This window comes from Balaenoptera acutorostrata, chromosome 11 (genome assembly GCF_949987535.1).
Source record: "Balaenoptera acutorostrata chromosome 11, mBalAcu1.1, whole genome shotgun sequence".
NCBI lineage: Eukaryota > Metazoa > Chordata > Mammalia > Artiodactyla > Balaenopteridae > Balaenoptera > Balaenoptera acutorostrata.
In genome coordinates this window covers 39438099-39457613 of record NC_080074.1, presented here as the reverse complement: position 1 = coordinate 39457613, position 19515 = coordinate 39438099, and the positions used below count along the sequence as shown (strand labels likewise).

General features: G+C 37.0%; 1 protein-coding gene across 1 annotated transcript in view; it reads left to right on the top strand.

Annotated features, from left to right (window-relative positions):
• Positions 1-8664: 8664 nt before the first annotated feature.
• Positions 8665-19515, top strand: part of PTPRQ (protein tyrosine phosphatase receptor type Q) — a 266556-nt gene continuing 255705 nt past the window's right edge. Inside the window, exons 1-7 of the mRNA XM_057556607.1 lie at positions 8665-8780; positions 9202-9337; positions 9815-10072; positions 11668-11882; positions 15280-15469; positions 15577-15882; positions 17458-17733. Coding sequence (XP_057412590.1) covers positions 9937-10072; positions 11668-11882; positions 15280-15469; positions 15577-15882; positions 17458-17733 — 1123 coding nt within the window. The 5' untranslated portion in view covers positions 8665-8780; positions 9202-9337; positions 9815-9936. The remainder of the gene's footprint in view (positions 8781-9201; positions 9338-9814; positions 10073-11667; positions 11883-15279; positions 15470-15576; positions 15883-17457; positions 17734-19515) is intronic.

Genomic DNA, 19515 nt, shown 5'->3' with positions numbered 1-19515 from the left:
ATACAACTGAGCAAAGTTTATAGATCTTGTTGGCTTACTCAAGGATGCATGAAAGGGGCAGCATCCAATCTAGCAGACAGAAAGGGGCTCCAAGGAGCTGTATGAAATGAAAGACTTTTACAGGCAGAAGGGATCAGGAACAAGGAAGTTATACTAGATGAAAAAAAGCAGTTGGTTATGACAAGGTCACTTTCCTTTAGGGAATGGCAGGAGTCTATCAGGCAGATTACCTAACTAGTGCTAATCTGGAGATTCCTGATTGACTGGTGTAAGATTCCAGTCAATCTGGGAGAGGTGAAACTGTAATTAAGTCTCAGTTTGGTGATGTGGGGCTTAGCATAAGTGACTCCATTTGGGGCCTGTTGTCTTGTTTTTAACAACATTAAGAAAGATTCTCATGAATATTGCAAAGGACTCTGAAAAAGACTCTTAAGAGTTCAGGGCAAAGCCAGAAGTTTACAGTAATATTATAAATCACGCATGGGTTTTTCCAGAGTGGCATGATTCATGTTAAAATTTCTATTCACTATTTCCAAAAACATTTTTAACCTTTACATTGTGGTAAGTCCCAAGTGCCACCTAGAAAAGGGAGAGAGTAGAGTTTTATAATATTCCATCAACAAGTATTTATTCCAAAAATATTTGTAGAGTGCCTACTATATAAGGTATCATGATTGGCTCCACAGGTAATATGAAGATCAATGGGACATAAATTTTACCTTCGGGCAGATTATAGTCTGGTAGAGGTACTAAGATGTCCACAGATATCTATATAAAAAATATAATTCAGTGAACCATCCATCAGAGGCATTAAGTGCCACAGGAGCACAGAGGAGGAGGGTATGACTCTTGTTAGGAGTACCCAGGAAAAGTTTCATGAAAAAGGTAAAACAGAAGGGAACTTTTAAGGACAAAAACAAAAATGTATGAAGTGAACTGAAAATGTTTCTGGAAGACTTCAATGGGCAGAGTAAGGAATTAGGAAGCCTGAGGAGCCATCAAAGACACTGTGAGTAGGAAATTAACATTATCAGAACTGACTACTTTAGGAAGATTAATCTGAAGACAGTTGAAAATGGATTGAAGTAGGGGAAAAACTAGAGATAGAGAGGCCTGTTTTAGATCAATCTAATATAAAGAGATGAAGGGATGTCAAATATCTAGATGTGATATTGTGATTTGTATTAGGAAATACATACTTGGTCTTAGTCCTCATTTCTGGCACAGAGCTCCTAAAACCTTTGGAATTTCCTAAGTGGTGAGAGCCATAAAAGTGTCTCTTGTTACATTAATAAGGTAATTTTGGGGCCTAAGGATGGGAACTGGTTGCCAGGAGAACCAATCATGTGATTAGATGGTTTGATCTTTCAAGCTGGCCCCCAGCCTCTGGAGGGGGGTGGGGGCTGGGCGTTGAATCAATCACCAGTGGCCAATGATTTAATCAGTCATGCCCATGTAATGAAGCCTCCATAAAACCCAAAAAAGACAGGGTTTGAAGAGCTTCTGGGTTGGTGAACACTTGGAGATTTGGGGAGAATGGCTTGCTCCAAGAGTGTATGGAAACTCCGCACCCATTCCCACATACCTTACCTTATTCATCTCTTCAATCCGGCTGTTTCTAAATTATATCCTCTTATAATAAACTGGTAATCAAGTAAACGGGTTTCCTGAGTTCTGTGAGTCGTTCTAGCAAATAAATCGAACCCAAGGAAGGGTTTGTGGCAACCTCCAATCTGTAGCTGGTTGGTCAGAAGCACAGTTAACAACCTGGGCTTGCGACTGGCATCTGGGGGCAGGGGTCAGTCTTGTAGGACTGAACCCTTAACCTGTGGAATCTGATGCTATCTCTGAGGAGATAGTGTCAGATTGAACTGAACTGTAGGACACCCAGCTGGTGTCCCAAGCTTTGCTTGGTGTTATGGAGGTGTCCCCCCCTTAACACACACACACACACACACCCCTCACATGTTGGAATTAGATTCAGGAACCCAAAAGATTAGATGACAGGGAAAGAGGGCCCAGATTGAGATAGTAACAGCAGAAACCAAGAGGAGTAAGTTTATGCACAGAGTCAGAGTATACAACACGTAGCAGCTCCTTCACTAGAACTGAAGCTCCATGAAGGGGAGGACTTACTGCACCTGTTGCTAGTCCTCAATGCTTAGCACTGTGCTTGCCCATAATATGCACTCAATATTTCTGACTGAATAAATGACTGGAATTTAAATGTGAGGAAGGGGCGGGTATTGTGTTTACTTGTATATTTGCCATGTTTCCACCAGGGATGTGGTTAATGCACATATGTCCACCCAACTTCTGGTAAAGACAACGGTTACCTTTCATAACAGATACATAAATATGACCCCAAACAACACATTTCCTAATAGGGAATTCACGTTGTAAGATGTTAGTGATCTCCATTATTGCTTAAATGACTTTTGTTTGTGTTTCTCCATCTGAAAAATAAATTATTTTCCTTAAGAATAAATGCCCTGAAATTGTAGTAAATCTACACTTTCCGTTTTCTCAAAAGAAAAGATCCATGATTTTCTTGAATCTTTCACTTCATTTCTCTATAACTAAGTTCGTAGGTCAAGAAAAGGGTAAGGCAGGAACAAGGCCATACTATTTGATGGGATAACCCTTCAGGAAGGAGAGCTTTTTAGGAAAACTCCTTGATTAACTTGCTACCAAGTTTATTGACCTAGTGGAGAGACTGATGTAAACTACAGAAGGTGATAGTGTTTTTGACGGCTGCTTATTTAAAATGCAATTGTTTGCACAGCAAATGTATGACAAAAAAGCCATGTTGAAATATATACACTTTATTTTTTATTTAATTCACTTGATGGATTTTAATTTTATTTATTTTTTAGACCAGTTTCCTGATTTTTCTATCCCCCCAAGTTTTATAACACTGTGTAAGTTTAAGGTGTACAGCAAAATGATTTGATATATGTATATATTGTGAGGTGATTACCACAATAAGTTTAGTTAACATCCTTGATGGATTTTTAATTTGATCATATTTCTCAAAGACTAAAAGCTAATTCATTGGCAATGAAATCGTTTGTGATATATTGCCTTGACACTTTCCACTTTTAAAGACTAAAGAGATGTAGGGCCCTCAGGAATTAAAACAACATAAATATAGTTCACATGTATAACTGCTTGAATTAAGACATAGTCTGTGTCATCATGAAGTTCCTAATCTGGCTGAGAATATATATAAATACATAAAAAGTAAATTTTGGTGTTACAATGTAAACAAAGTTCTATAGGAAAACAGAAGTGCAAAGGTTTATGGCCTGTGACTTCACTGAGGGTATAAATTAGGGTGCCAAGGAAGAGGTGAAGTTGGAAAAGTGAATTTGGCCAGAGGTACATTGTAAGCAACCAAGAGTCAGAAGAGACTTTGAAGTAAGCACCTAAAAAGTAAGCTTTTTTTTGTTTTGTTTTTCAAACCATTCTTATTTATTTACTTATTTAGGCTGCTCTGGGTCTTAGTTGCGGCATGTGGACTCTTAGTTGCAGTATGCAGCCTCTTAGTTGCGGCATGCATTCAGGATCTAGTACCAGGGATCAAACCCGGGCCCCCTGCACTGGGAGCGTGGAGTCTTACCCACTGGGCAACCAGGGAAGTCCCAAAGTAAGTTTTTAAGTATGCTCATGTGTGTATTTCAGAAAGATCACACTAGCTAACAGTGTATAGGAGAGACTGGGGATATCAGATAAAGAGACAGTCCAAGTATGAGTTTATTTGCATTAATCCAGTGAACCAATATTAGTTGTCACTCTACTAAGTGTTTACACTTTACTAAGCACTGTTTAAGCTTACTTTTGGCCACAGGCAACTTTTCAGAGAGATGATCAGCTAGTAAATGGGGCCATAGGATCTGAACTGAGTTTCCAACTCTTAAACATGGCACATACTTTCCAGAGAGAAAGATAATTCGGTTTTCAGTTAAGCCCATGACTGTGGGAATAGAGAGGAAATAATCAACCTAAGAAATATTTTAGAAGGAGAACCAAAGGGATTTTTGAGGACAAACTGGCTTTGAGTAGTGAGGGAAAGGATCTGAGGATGTAGAGTTGGTGATTTTTTTTGTTTGGTTGGCTGACCCTCTGCTCAGGAAAGTCTGGGAGAGGCAAGATCATGAATTTAGTTTTGGAAAGATGCTTTTGAGTTGCCTGTGGGGGACATCCATGTGGAAATGGCCAACGCAGACCTGTAAATACTTCTCTGAAGCCCTGGAAAGAAATGAGATCCAAGATGGAACGACTGGGAATCTGAATATGACTGAAAAACATAAAAGTGAATGAAATAACCCCGACTCATGAAGGGTGAGATAGGATGGGGCCTGGGAGTGCTTGCACATGCACCTAGACCAATGTCTTCTCGAGCAACAAAATACATAGAAACTGTAAGGGACTAAAAATAATTGCTTGAATGCACAGATGGGGCTAATATTAACAATAAGATACAAAAAGGCCACAAATCAACTGCCATTTCTGAGGTGCCAAGAGCAAAAGCACGGTACTGTGCATGATCCCTGCACACAGAACCACCAAGGGGGTGGGCAGACCACCTAAGCTACCCCTGTGCCAGACCCACCCATCCTCCCTCACCCCCATTTAAGGAACCAGCTCACCCCCCCTCCCCCTGCAGGAATGGGCAAGGGCACCTGTTTCTTGTACTCACTCCCTCCAGCTGTAGCAGGACTCCCAATAAAGCCCAATAAAGCCTTACCTGAATTCTTCGTCCGGCCTCTTACCAATTTCTATTGATCACGAGACAGGCTGGGGCCTGAAACCTGGGATCTGGGACCCTTTGCTGCAGTGCTTGCACCTGGACAAAGGTCTCCTTCCGTAACAAAATACAAAGAAACTATAAGGGACTAAAAATAACTTCCCGCATGCGCAGCTGGGGAAAATTAAGAACAACAACATACACAAAGACCAAAAACCCAACTACCCCTTCTGAGGAGTCAGGAGCAAAAGCAGGGTACTGGGCATGCACCCTGCACACAGCACCAAGGCGAGTGGGCAGACCACCTAAGTCATCCCTGCATCCTGACCGCTAGACCCTCACCCTATATGAGGAACCAGCTCATGCACCCCACCCCCCAAGGGAGCGAGCAAGGACACCTGTTACTTAATTTCGCTCCTTCCTGCTGAAACAATAAAGCCTTGCCTGAATTTCTTATCTGGCCTCTCATCAAATTCTATTGATTAAGGAGTCCAAGAACCCTGGCCTGTAACAAACATAGAGTCCAAAGACCCTAGTGGTAAAAAAGGCACCATGGGTCAAGTCAATTTTTAAGTTGCAAATGTCAAAGATGATGTGGACTTAAGACAGAAGAACCATGTGAGGGTGATGTCAGGGAAGCTAACTGAGAAGATCTCAGGATGGAGGAAAGGTTCAGTCAATTCTGTCAAACACTACAAAAAACAAGTAAGCAGACCACACAACTGTTACCAATGAAAGAAAGCGGCTTCATACACAGCCACATTGGATGAACTTAACACAAAACTGGGCCCAGCCAGCATTCTTCGCAGCCACGGCGGTCGACTTCTGTTACTCCTAAGAGGCCAATTTGAGTCCTTAATCGGCCTACCCTTTCCTCCCTTCTTGCATGTACTGTAATTCTCCTCCACATATCAATGTTTGGGCACTTGCTTCCCACTCCTCTCCCTTCCTGCAGCTTACCGTTTCCATGGAGACCTTCACTTAATTAACCCCGCGGAGAGAAGAGGGCTTTGCTGGCGGGAACGAAATCCACCAGAACAGTTGTGGGAAGAGCTGCAGCGGAGCGGAGGCTTGCTGAGAGGCGCTGGGAGGAGAAGCGCGGAGCAGCCGCGAGGTGGGGGCGATGGCGAGCTCCTTCCCCTGCCCACCCCGCCCCGACCCCGTCACCCCGGCGCAGCACGCGGCGCACGAAACTTGCAAAGTGCTGGCTGCGCGGCTGGGGTCAGGGTCTGGCAGTGTCAAGGGCGGGCTGCGCGGGGCACACGGCACCCACAGGCTTCCTCCACTGAGCACCCGTCGCGCTTCGGCTTCCAGGTCCCTGGTCTTTTTCCTTTCCCCACCAGTCTAACCATTCTTAAAACCGCCGCCCTTCTCTTTAAACTCTGTTCTTTTCTCCATTGGTCAAAAGTTTGGGACTCTTTCTAAAACCGCGCGGCCGTGGCCAGTTGCTCTCTTTTTACACTTTGGGAGCAAACCCTGACTGAGACCTGTATTTGAATGGGGATTTGGACTTCAACAGGCAGCAGGGAGCGATCTATCCACTTCGGCGTTCTTATTATGCAGCACCCAAACCTTCAAAATTCTACCTGACAGCTTAGATTTGGGGGAAAAAATTAATACCCCAACCCCGCGAATGGAACGCTTATAACAGGTTGCTGAGAATAAAGAACAGGGTTAAAGCTTTGCAGTTTTGTGGAGGAGTCTGTGGATTGAATGATTAGGTATTTCTTTTTAACTGGGTTGCATTTTATCCGAGGTGAACACCTGCTACAGAGGATTTTGTAGGAAGAAACCTGCTTTAGAGTGGGCTTTAGAGAGCTTTAAAATTGATCCTGGGGACCTGTTTACTATTAAAATTATATTTTTCAGGTTCAGAAATATGTATTTTAAAAAAAATACAGAGGTGTTTATTTTTTTCTTTATACCTTAAGTTGAACGTGACAGTTCCTAAGTCCCCAGGGACTCAAGGTTCCTGGGAAAAGTTATACAAGCTTTTTGGATCAATGCATTTTAAAAATAAATTCAGTTGAAACGAATGTCGAATGTTTTTTCCATTTAAGTTTCAATTTCATCCACTGTATTTGAAATATTTTTTATAATGATGGTATAATTTTAAAATGTGAGGAATTACTTCCAACAAAGTAACAGTGTGTAGGTGTTCTAGATTTTTATCCATTAAGCTTAAATAGTTTCACACAGTGCAATGTAATTTTGTGTAATTGCCTAATTCATTTTATTGCTAACATCTCCTTTATATTTAATTATAGAAGCTTCTAGAAACAAATTGTTTTGCTGTTTGTTATTAGTTGAAAAGTACTGATGTTTTCCAGTTTTATTGGGTGGACAATATTATGAAGCACCTACTTATTAATGCCTTCACATTCGGTTGGATGAGCAGTCTAAATTGAAAAGACATCACATTAAAGTGATATACGCACACACAACCTAAAGAATTTCCAATAGTTTAGTTCTGAAACTAAAAATATACATGCTTAATTGAGCTGAATATACTTTATTTTCCAGATGGAGAAATCAGTTATTCTACTGCTCTGGATACAATATGTTTTAAAGGTAAGACATTTTTGAATGCACTCTTTCTGGGATAATTAGTGGGCAAGATGCTATTCCATTGGGTCTCTCCATTTTGGAATATAAAGGGTGTGTTGAAGACAAGTAACACTAAACATGAGATTTAGTTCCTAAGAAAAGTTTTCTTTGCTAAGCGCTGCACAAATATATGCATATTGGTGGCAGCTGTTTTCACTGCTTGCAAATTGTTTTGTGGGATGATCAGTGCAGAGGGAGAGAGATCAGAATTTGGTAAAAGACAAAGTATAGTGAGGCATTTAAAAGTTGTTTTTGGTAGGAATTTTGATGAATGTATCATTCTCTTGGGAGCTGAATTATTTTTTTTGTCATCTAGGGAACATAAAGGGTCTCTGATAATGTGGTCTGGCTATTTTGCCTCAGTTGCTAACATTTTCTTTACCTACAAACGAACCAAGGTTTTAAAATAATTCAGAGTCAAACATTTTGCACTCAAACTTATTTTCATTCTAAGTGCTTTGTCAAGAATCCATTATCATCAAGGTACACAGTTTGACATGCTAAGAGGGTGTGCTGTGACTTTGTTTCTTCCTTCTCCCTGACCCCAGGATCCTGGTGATTCCTAGTTTGAGAGATATGCATCTAAAATTTCCCTGCTCTTATTTTACTTGCCTTTCTTTTTTTTAAAATTTATATTGGAGTATATAGTTGATTTACAGTGTTGTGTTAGTTTCTGCTGTACAGCAAAGTGAATTGGTTGTACATATACATGTATCCACTCTTCTTTAGATTCTTTTCCCATATAGGTCACTACAGAGCATTGAGTAGAGTTCCCTGTGCTATACAGTAGGTCCTTATTAGTTATCTATTTTATATGTGGGAGTGTGTACAGGTCAATCCCAATCTCCTAATTTATCCCTTCCCCACCTTTCCTCCCTAGTAACCATAAATTTGTTTTCTACATCTGCGACTCTATTTCTGCTTTGTAAATAAGTTCATTTGTATCATTTTTTTGGATTTCACATATAAGCGATATCATATGATATTTGTCTTTCTTTGACTTACTTCACTTAGTATGATAATATCTAGGTCCATCCTGTTGCTGCAAATGGCATTATTTCATTCTTTGTTATGTTTACTTGCCTTTCTTAAGTTATTTCCTGAACTATGCTTATAAATAGAGTATCCAATGGATGTTATTTAATTTATGTGTAGAAATCAATGTTACTGAAATATTTTTCAATCATAATTTGGTATATTTTAGGTTTCATTTTTTGTAAATTTGCTTATAAAAAATAACAAAAAAGTCATTTTTATTTACCGTTACTTTTCTTTCCCATTTCAGATCTCAAAAAGTTTCCATTATATACCAAAGAATAAACAAACAACAACAATTTTTATTGAATGGGATGAATTTCCTAAGGGAGGAAGTCCTGAATTTTACTTTTTAAAATACCAACTTGTTAATAATTTTGCTCAAAAAGTAAGGCATCTTTTATTTTTTGGCTCTGATAAAAGTGAGCACAGTGTAAATTTGTTGTAACTGAATGCCACATCATAAACAGGAATTTAATAGTCATTGCAATATCTTACTTTAATTTTACTAATATATAAAATGCTAGCATTATATGAAATATCTTCAATAACTAGTTGATCAAAATAATATTTGACTGTTTCATCATCGGAATGGTTATGTATTTTCCTTTTTAGAATTTATGTACTACACAGAGAAGCAACTTAAAAGGTAATATTTTATGTAAAAATAAATAGTTTACGTATGTTTGCATTTCATATTGGAAAAACTGCTTTTTATGAAGATGTAGAGAAGTCAAACCTCTAATTATAATGCATCTTACAAAGAGTTAATAAACATTTCTTAAGCAGATGAATCTCATTATTTACAGAATGTGAAAAGGATTCTCGCAGACCCACAAAAGCTTCCAAAATCAATAATAACACTAGAAGAAAGTGAAGACTGTCACATCATTATACAGTCCATAAAATATGGACAAATTTTAAGTGAAAAGTCATTTCAAACCCGTAAGTAATATGTATGTGTTGTTCAGCTATCTTACCTAATTATAAAAGGGAAAATTTTTTATTACCAGATCATTTGAATTTTACAGTGATTAATAGATATACAATGGTAATTAAAAATCACATCCCGATAGTATTTTGTTTTTTGATTATAATTTAAATTTCAAAATTTAAAGGAAATTGTAAACTAAAGTAAGAATATGATTTTCAGTTTTGACATTTAGTGTGTGCTAATATGAATAGATAGGTATAGTGGAGATATTACATATAATCCAGATTATTCTTAAAAATCCTATAATGTGGATTGTAATCTAATTCATTCATTCTAAGCAGAGTGCAAGAAACTCCCATATAGTCTAGAAAAGGTTTTATAGTTAGGTAATATTTTCCCATCATGGTGAATCTTTTGTAATTCAATATCCTTTGTGTTTCATTCAGTTTTATTTGAAACCATACTAATTATTCTCCCTGATCTTTTAGGTGGAATATCAACTAGAAATATTAAAACAATAGCAACAAGTACGAGTGTTTCTTTTAACTGGAGTGTTCTGTCTTCCAATGACACTTCAGTGTCAATATCGCTTAATAATTCTTCACAAATTATGCAAAATAATGTCATGTTTTATGAGTGGGATGATTTGAAACCTGCCACCTTATATGTTTTTACATTTGAATTTAAACAATTGCATTTGGATTTTATAAATATATTTCAGAGACTGGATGTTCAAATTGAAACAGGTATGTAGATATTTATTATTAACTTATATATTTATTATATATTTTGTAGATAACTTGGCAGCTTTTAAAAAGCGATTCAGCCAAGTATTAACCACTGTACACTGCTTGTAAATGAATTAGCATAGTCCTCTTTTTCTAACTATATTATTCTGATATTTGACTGATTTACTGAACAAGCTGGATTTAGCAGGGTAAAGGTAAGAACCAACTTTTTCTTCCACCACTTCTTTTAAACTGAACCAAGTGGGTTCTCTTTCCTTTAATTCTGGCAATGGTTCATATAGATTCCATGGCTTTTTTGGTGACTTCAATATATCAATGAACATTCTCATTTTCAGGTATTAAAAGATCATTAAAATCTAGTATAGAAATATAAATCTTTCATCAGCATACCCAGAATGCAATGGACCCTCGTATATAATAAAAGGTGAAAAGTATAGCTCAGCAGACTTAGAGAGCTAACTCGTTTGGTCTCAAGTTATTTTTTAGAAACATAGCATCAAATTGTATGCTATGGAATTTAGAGATATTCTAGTCCAGAGTCGTTGGTTTATGGTATGTCAATGGACTGTTATCTCCAAAAAGAAAGTTGTTTTAAGAAACTGAGTCAAATAAATCTCTCTTTACTGAAGGAAAATATATATATATATAAATCCTTCATCCTATTTAAAGTTTCTCCATTACTCATCCCTGATCAAACCTGACCCAAATTTGGAATACTGCAAGGGGGAGGTGAATGTGTTCAATATTTTGGTGTTTTCCTATTTCCTATTCCTTCCCTCATATAGTAGGAAAAGATACGAGAAGAAGACAGAGTCATAGACGGCTAGTGGGGGCAGTGCACTTTCTGTGATGGGCTAAGAGTCCCATTTTAATACCCTCTATAGGAATAATCAACTGCAATATTTTTAATAATATTTTGGTAATAAAAAGACAATAAGGTATTTAAGCATTCCCTCTCCCCATTCTTCTTTTTCCCCTATGAAAAAAAAGACAACATCTTCTTACATCTTCCTAATATGTTGAGTTGGGCACTGATGAAGCATAAGCATGAGCTGAAGTACAGTTTCTACTCTGAACAGGCTAATATTTTCCTATCTTTCTGTGATGTGTAATCTTGGAGAAAAAGCCTAAGTGGCTGGCCATTCAGTTTTTTCTGGAAGGTGAACCCATTTGAAGTCAAGTAACAGAGAGCAGAATTCTAAGCAAGCATGATGTCTAGTTCTCTAAATTAAAAAGAAGCCTGAAATATACTTTAAAAGTTCTCTACCAGTGCAAGAGTAAGGGAAAGGAAAGGTAACTTAAAGTAATTTAGAAAGAAAAACATCTGTGGTTTTGTGTTAAGTTATAATTGGATGATAATTCTGCATAATTAATTCTTACAGCTACTTAAAACTGTTTTAGTTGGTGGTAATTCATTTACTACTTGAATAATGACAGCTTTAGCACTTTTATTGGTTTGGGAGAAACATAGGGAAAGTGCACAGTTAATACTATGAGGTTTTCACAGTTAACTTATGTAGATGTTAAGAAATGTAATTATGAAATGCTATATTGCTGAATCCATCTTTAACAAAGCATTTTTCTTTTGGTAGGTTCATGTTCACAAGGATGGGTAGCATTAAAAAATAACTGTTATAGAATTAGCAAAGAGAATAAGCCATGGAATATAGCCCAGCAACATTGTAAGTTATCTTTAATTTCTGCACACCTTGTGGATATAAAAAATGAAGAGGAAAAAAAATTTATGTTTTCACATCTCAGGTCAAAGAATCAAATAATAATATGGACTGGTCTTAATGATTTGAAGGTCAGTAGATATAAAGAAATATGTATATTGTGATAAAACTGTTTTATCTATATTCATTGATTCATTGATTCCATCTTTCATTCATTCAGTAAGTATTTATTGAGTACATCTTTTTTTTTTTCAAGATTTTTTTTGATGTGGACCATTTTTTAAAGTCTTTATTGAATTTGTTACAACATAGCTTCTGTTTTATGTTTTGGTTTTTTGGCTATGAGGCATGTGGAGTCTTAGTTCCCCGACCAGGGATCAAACCCACACCCCCTGGACCTCTAGGGAAGTCCCATTTTTTAGTACTTCTTATAAGCCAGACACTATTCTCTTTTTATTTTTCCAATCTCTCACTGTTTTAGAGTAGCCATCGGTTCACAGAAAAATTGAGGGGAAGGTACAGAGGTTTCCCATATACCTCCTGCCCCCAGGCATGCACAGCCCCCCATTAGTGACCTCCCCCACCAGAGTAGTAACTTGTTAGAACCCCGGGACCTACACTGGTACGTCATTATAGCCCAAAGTCTAAGGTTTACATGATGCTGCACTCTTGGTGGTGTTCATTCTGTGGGTTTGGACAAACATAAAATAATATGTATCCATCATTTTGGTATGGTACAGAATATTTTCACTGCCCTAAGAATCCTCTGTACCGTGTCTGTTCATTCCTTCCCCACCTCCTTCAATCTCTTTTGTAGGCATTTATTTCTTTACCTAATTTCTCTTTTGTTTTGGTCTTTCCCAGACCCCCTCTTAAATTCATTTGATTGATCTTATCTATTTCTTCACTAAATTTACTACCTAAACCAGTTAGTCTCAAATGTTTATCTAGTCCACTTTCCTCTTATGACTACCAGACACCTGTCTAATTTTCCTCTACTTATCCCTTTTGGAATTTTCCACAGACACTTCAACATGGCTAAAACTGACTTGTTACCTCCTTCCCGTCAAACCTGCTCCGCTTCCTCTATTTCTCACCTCTGTGAACATTACCATAATATGGACCCCAAAACATGGAGGTCTTCATTTTATTTCTTTCACTGTAGACATCCAGGTTTCTGAAGTTCAGTTTCACTAAGAGAGATTCAGAAAGATCTGAAGATTTTAGTCAATACCAGTGAAATAAGGAATGTGTGACATTTTTCTCCCAAAATTCCTAATACTATGGAATAGCTAATGAAATCTCATTTTGGTGAACGTTTCGTAGGAAAACTTGAGACCTAACACAATTATCTGTCTAGTCTGTGTTTTCTTCTTGATGATCCATTTACTTTTATTTCCTGCCATTCAAAAATAAATCTATTCTCCATGAGATATGCTGATCTCTAGTGACCCAAGGCAAATTCTCTCAGTTTGATACCAATTTTTCTTTGGAACTTTGCATAAGCTTGGGAGGAAACTATTGGCAATCTTTGATTGCATTTTCATCATCCTCTTAATGAGCTTCCTTTATCTTTTAATAGGAAGTGAATGAAATTCTAATAAAGCTTCCTCAAACCACAGTTCATCTCAGAAGTCCCCCTCCCAGAGTGCCAGTGTCTTTCCAAGTAGGCCAGTGAGTGTATATATAGTTGTTTCCTGCTGTTAGTTATGGTGGTTATAAACTGTTTAAATTAGAATGTTCTCTTCCAATAGTTATGGTTCCTGGTTTCTGTTATAAAGTTAGGTCACATGGTCATGACAGCTAAAGTGAGGCTCTCAAGGCATCCTCGTGGTTGCTGTGAATTTTTCTAAGGTGTCTAAGATACAGACTCTGCTTCAAGGTACTTAAAAATAATTTGGGAAGCAAATGAAACATCAAAGTAACTATTAAAAAAAAACTTCCTTTGTAGTAATAACTGAGTCCTATAGTGTCTCCTAAGTGCTAAGCGCAATTCTATGTGATTTACTTGTATGACGTAAGAGGAAATTGGGGCACATGTGGACAGGCATCAGAGTCTGATCTTAACCACTGTACTCTACGACCTCTGCATGAAGCTGGTCTCTTGAGGTTGACATCAGAGTTAGCTGCTGGGTCTTAATCCTTGTGGTAGATTAAGAAAGTAATCACCCCTTTAAGTAAACCCATGCTGAGTAAGTGTGAATTTGTTATTGGATGTTGAGGATACAGACTGTCTTACTCATCATTGCATTCCCAGCTTCCAATTGGGATCTTGCCACTCAGTAGGAACTTAATGAATGAAAGATTAATAGTTTCTTTTTTCTACTTTGGGAGGGTTACATAGGTAAATCTCACTGAGTTCTCACAGCAACCTAATGAGATAGGCAGTATCATTATTCTCATTTTATAGATAAGGAAAAAACTCAGAAAGATCCTGGGTCACATAGCTAATAAATAGCCATGCCAGGCCTTGAACCTGTATCTGTTTGACCAACCCTCATGCCCTAATCACTTGACCATACTGCCTCTGAGCCTCTGTCTGTTTTCAAAATGGCAGTACAGTATATGCAATAAAGCAGACTCTTTGAGGAAACGATACTCCTCCATTCTGTTTGGTGAAATTGGAATGTACTGTTTTAAAATCTCTTTAGGAGGGAGCAGGTCTCTTTAGTCCTCACCCAAGCAACTAGCTTGGCAACATGCTTGATGTTGGGGATAGTGTCATAATCACAATATGGACATAGTCTCTGTTTCACCGAGCTCATTATAAGGATTATATTTGTTTTTGAGGTGCTGTTATGTGCCTGGCGTTTTACATACATATTTTCTAAACCTGTTGAGAGAGGTCTTCTCTAAACCATGCAGAGTAGTCATGATTAGTTCCATTGCATAGGTGAAAACATTTCATTTCTAAGAGGTTAGCAGTTATCTGGGAGTAGATAGTAAGTGGCAGAAATACTGATTAGAATCCAGATATATCTTTGAAGCTTCTATTTTTCCTACTCAAGGAGAGTAGCCACGTGACTATCTAAAGATAGATTCATTACCTGTGAGAGTTGAGGTTGAAGATATTCACCAGTGGCATCCTTAGTAGAAAGGTAACAACAACCTCTTCTGATGCTTAAGACTTACTTGTTGACTTGAAACAAAATAACTAACATCTAAGGAATAACGGGTCTGTGCCTGGCATTGTGTTGAGCCCTTCACATGCTGCACTGCCTGTGATCCTCACAACAACTTAGATGTAGGTTCTATCATTACACCCATTTTATAGATGAGAAAATAGAGGTTTAATGTGAAATTTAGCAATTCTGAAGGCATGGCTAATGAGTGAATGCAAATGAACTCTGTCTGCAGCTCAGAATCTTTATCATGAAGGAAATCCACATAAAAATGTGAAACTGGTTGATGATTTAACAGTCTTAGAAAATGTTATAATATAGATGTGTCTAATAAAAATCTTATACACATATTTGAAGACATGACACTTTTCCTTTAAATTGGCTTAATTTGTACATCTTATTACAGAAAGAAGGTCATCTCACATGGACAGATGGATCATCTTTTGGTCTTAAGAGAAATGAAATTTTTTCTTTTCCACTGCTACCCAAGAATGAAACAGATTGCTACATTTTACAGCAAAATGCAACTGGATCAAACTATTTCTTTACAAGATTTTTCTGTTATGTTCCCTTGCCATATATTTGTGAATATGAATGTAATTATTTTATTAGTATTCTTATATTCACACATCTTACTCTTTTATTACTTTAAAGACAGAATTATAATTTCTAATAAAAATAATTCTCCTTTATATATTTTCAGCACCTTCTCCACAGGAAAACCTTTTATTTTATGTAAAGGATGTTGGAACAACTGAGGTTGTATTCAGTTGGAATAATTTGAATGGTTGGAATAATTTGAATAAGTGGCTGAAACTGGGGTATAAAATTATCATTAAATATTATTTAGATTATACAGAAGAACAACATTTTGAAAGCGTGCCCCCAAATACTACAGAAAAAGCAATTACCCAACTGTCTCCTGGCCGTGTTTACAGATTTTTATTCTCTGCAATAAGTGAATGGGAGGCAAAGACTACTTTAAGTCCAGTATTCGTTGTTGAAACATGTAAGTTACAAGACATCTGAAAGTATAATTTTTCAAATATTTAATATCATCATTAGCACATAATTCCTGAGGGTCTGCTATTTTCTCATAACATTCTGGGAAATCTCTCTCTTTAACCATTTTAGGTTACAATGTATCTGTTTACGTGTTTGGCTTTCCTATTAAATTAAACACCCAGAAGGACAGGAACTGTATCTTATTTGTTTTATAGTACCAACTAGACTGGTGTCCAGTTCATAGTAGATAATCAGTAAATTTGGGGAAAGCTGAATTTTCGGTATGTGCCAATAGCAGGAGATAAACAGACATGCATCCCAGACTTTAAGAGACTTACAATGGAGAGAATTAGTAAGGAATAAAATTAAATGCAAATAAAACTGTATAGAAAAATATAATTACCTAAATTCTCATTCAGTGGTACATTTGATAAATGCTTTCTAGAATTCAGAAGGTGGGTGACGGGAAGACTCGTGGAAAGGAGAGGCTTAGATTCACACTTGAAGGAAGAAAAGCACGTTTTGAGCAAAAGTGTGGAGATAGGAATTTGTAGGAAAAGAACAGTGTGGATTGACTGGAGATCCTCAGGCATGAGGGTGAAATCAGTTTGACTGGTAGGTGGTGTCAGATTTGGGCATGCCAGGGGTCTCTGTTGTAGATGGTTGGACTTGACCTTAGAAACAAAGGAAATCCATGAAGACTATAGTTTCTAAGACTTGTTTTACCTTTTACAAACACTTTTAATGCATTCTTTCCCCTTTTGCCTTTTAAAAACAGTTTTAATGCATTATTTCACAGTCTTTATCTCAACCTTTGGAGTAGCTATATAGAAATGAAAAAACTGAGCTTCAGAAAGGTTAAGTAAACTGACTAGGTTAACATGCTTTGTTAAGCCACACAGGAGTCCAGGAACCCAGATGGTCTTGTTTTAACTCTCCAGCTATTGCTTCTAAAGAAAGAATCAAAAAGAATGTGTGTGCATATCTGTGAGTTGGGAGGGTAGGGAACAGATATAGGTTTGAGACTGATACGTGCAAGGTGCTGTTTTAAGAAAATTAATCCGGAGGGATTAACTAGGAAAATCACTGGCACTGGATGAAACAGTTTGGAGTTGGGAAACATTTCTGTAAGAGGATGAATGCCTGAGTTCTGGTGATGTTGGGAATGAAGAATAAATAATATAAGTCCCTGCCCTCTGGTCTGACAAGACAAGTAAAAGACATATATAATGTATGATCACTGAATGCCAGAAGTACCATTGTGGTGGTGCTTGTAATAAAATTGATTGAACAGTAGTGTGTGTCAAACAATTTGCCAAGTGGTTTACCCTCCTTATCTCATTTAATCTTCATAATTACTCCTATAATTCCCATTTTATAGTAAAAAACAAAAACAAAAACGAGGCTCAAGAAAATAATTTACTCAGGAAGTTGGAGATATAAATTGGTGCAGGGCTCAAATCCAGTGTTCCTTTTCTCTCCAAATTAGAGTATCATGGAAGTACTGAGAAGTGAGAGATTACTCTCCAAACCATCTCACTAGTATAATGTATTTTTCTGGTTTCTTTTCATCTACTAGGTCCATTATCAGCCCAAAATGTCACAGTTACTCATGTGACCCCAACGGAAATATTTTTACACTGGGATGCTCCAGATCTTGTATCTTTTCACCATTATTTTGTGGCTATTTTGGATGTTGTAAACAATAAATCAGAAGAGGTGTTTGTTGAAAAATTCAACACATCAACAACAATTGGAAATCTAAGATCTTTCCATCATTATCTGATCTATCTATTCAGTGTAGCAGAAAGAGGAACTTTAAGCTGCTTTGAGAAACCTATTTCAGCCATTACAGGTAAGTGTGGGCACGTTTTGCCTTTTGATCAAAAATACAAACTGCATATTTAGAAATACTATTTTGCCAAAATTTAATTGTGTCGATCCTTTCATAGGTACAAATAATTGGGGTTGAACATTTGTTTGGTTGTTGAATCAATGCTAAGCATGGATTCTAAAGACTAAATTTATTTAGATTTACATGAATCCCTTAAACATCTGCGTTGTTCCTCCCAGAGTTCCTAGAAGACATATTTCGTATCATAACCTTTGCTGGAAAATAAATTATCTTAAGAGATGAAGATTAGTTCACCCAGTTCTCTTTAACAGCACTAGATCCAACAAGTAGATCTGCACATTTAATGTTTTACCTGGTCCTTTCTTTCCTCACGCAGTGTTATGAGTTGACCTCTAGGGGGCAGTGTCATCCCAGGACTTGGCAAATGCATTTCTAATCTCCACTCACCTCCACATGGCAGTTTTTGAATCATTGTCTAGAATATAATCATTAAAGTACTCTATCTTTTAATTAAGCATTCTATTTACCCCATTAAGTATAAGTCAATCTTTTTTGAAAAGCGAAAACGCTATTTATGAAAGTACGTAACTAAGCGCATTTTGGCAGTATATCCCTGTGTGTGTGTTAACACATGTATTGTCTGTGCATGTGTATTTTACATGTCTATATGAAAAGTTCTTTGAAATTTCACCAGCTAAAATTTAAATGCACTAGAACTGAGGGAGGAGGAATGGAAAACTTGCACGTGCACAGACGTAGATTAATTAACCTTCTCATATTTGCTGGGAATACTTGGGATTCTTTGAATGACAATAATAAATTGTAAAGTAAGTAATAAAATATATTATTTCATGCTTACTGAATGCAAATGCTTAAGATACATGCATTCACTGTTGCACATCCTAATCAAAAGTATTTTTCCAGTTGGATACTAGAGAGCAGATGCTTTCTCTTTTCTGAGCTCAGAGCATGTGTCAATTGGTAAATGCTTGATTGACTCCCTTACACTTTAGGGAGGTGCTTTCATTTTTAACTGACAGGCAGACTAGGAGGATTTCTCAAAGATTCATTAATTTTGAAGTCACATTAAAATCTTCCATGGTAGAGGCAGAGAAATTGACATCTTCCTGTACTAATGGTGGGAATGTACAATGGTATAGTGATTTTGTAAAGCAGTTTGACAGTTTCTCAAAAATTTAAACACAGTGTTATTATATGACTCAGATATTCCTCTCCTAGTTATATATCCGAGAGAATTGGAAACAGTTGTTCACAAAGGAAACTTTATATGGATGTTCATAGCATATAGGCAAAACATGGAAACAACCCTAACGTCTATCAGTTGATGAATAGATAAACACAACATGGTATATCTCTACAGTGGAGCATTATTCAGCAATTAAAAAGACTGAAGTACTGATACATGCTACAACATAGATGAACCTTGAAACGACATTAAGGAAATTAGTTACATAAGACCACATGTAGTATGTATCGATTTATATGAAATCCATAGGCACATCCATAGCGACAGTAATTAGATTAGTGGTTGCCAAGAATGGGAAAGAGAGAAAGAAGGGAGTGGTGGGTGACAGCTCGTGGGTATAGGGCTTATTCTGGGGGTGATGAAAATGTTCTAGAATTAGATAATAGTGATGCTTTCAAAACCTTGTCAATATATTAAAAATCATTTAATTATATACTTTGAAATGGTGTTTTGGGTACCTGAATTAAGTCACAATAAAGCTTTAAAAAAAAAATCTTCCATGGTATGTACCTATT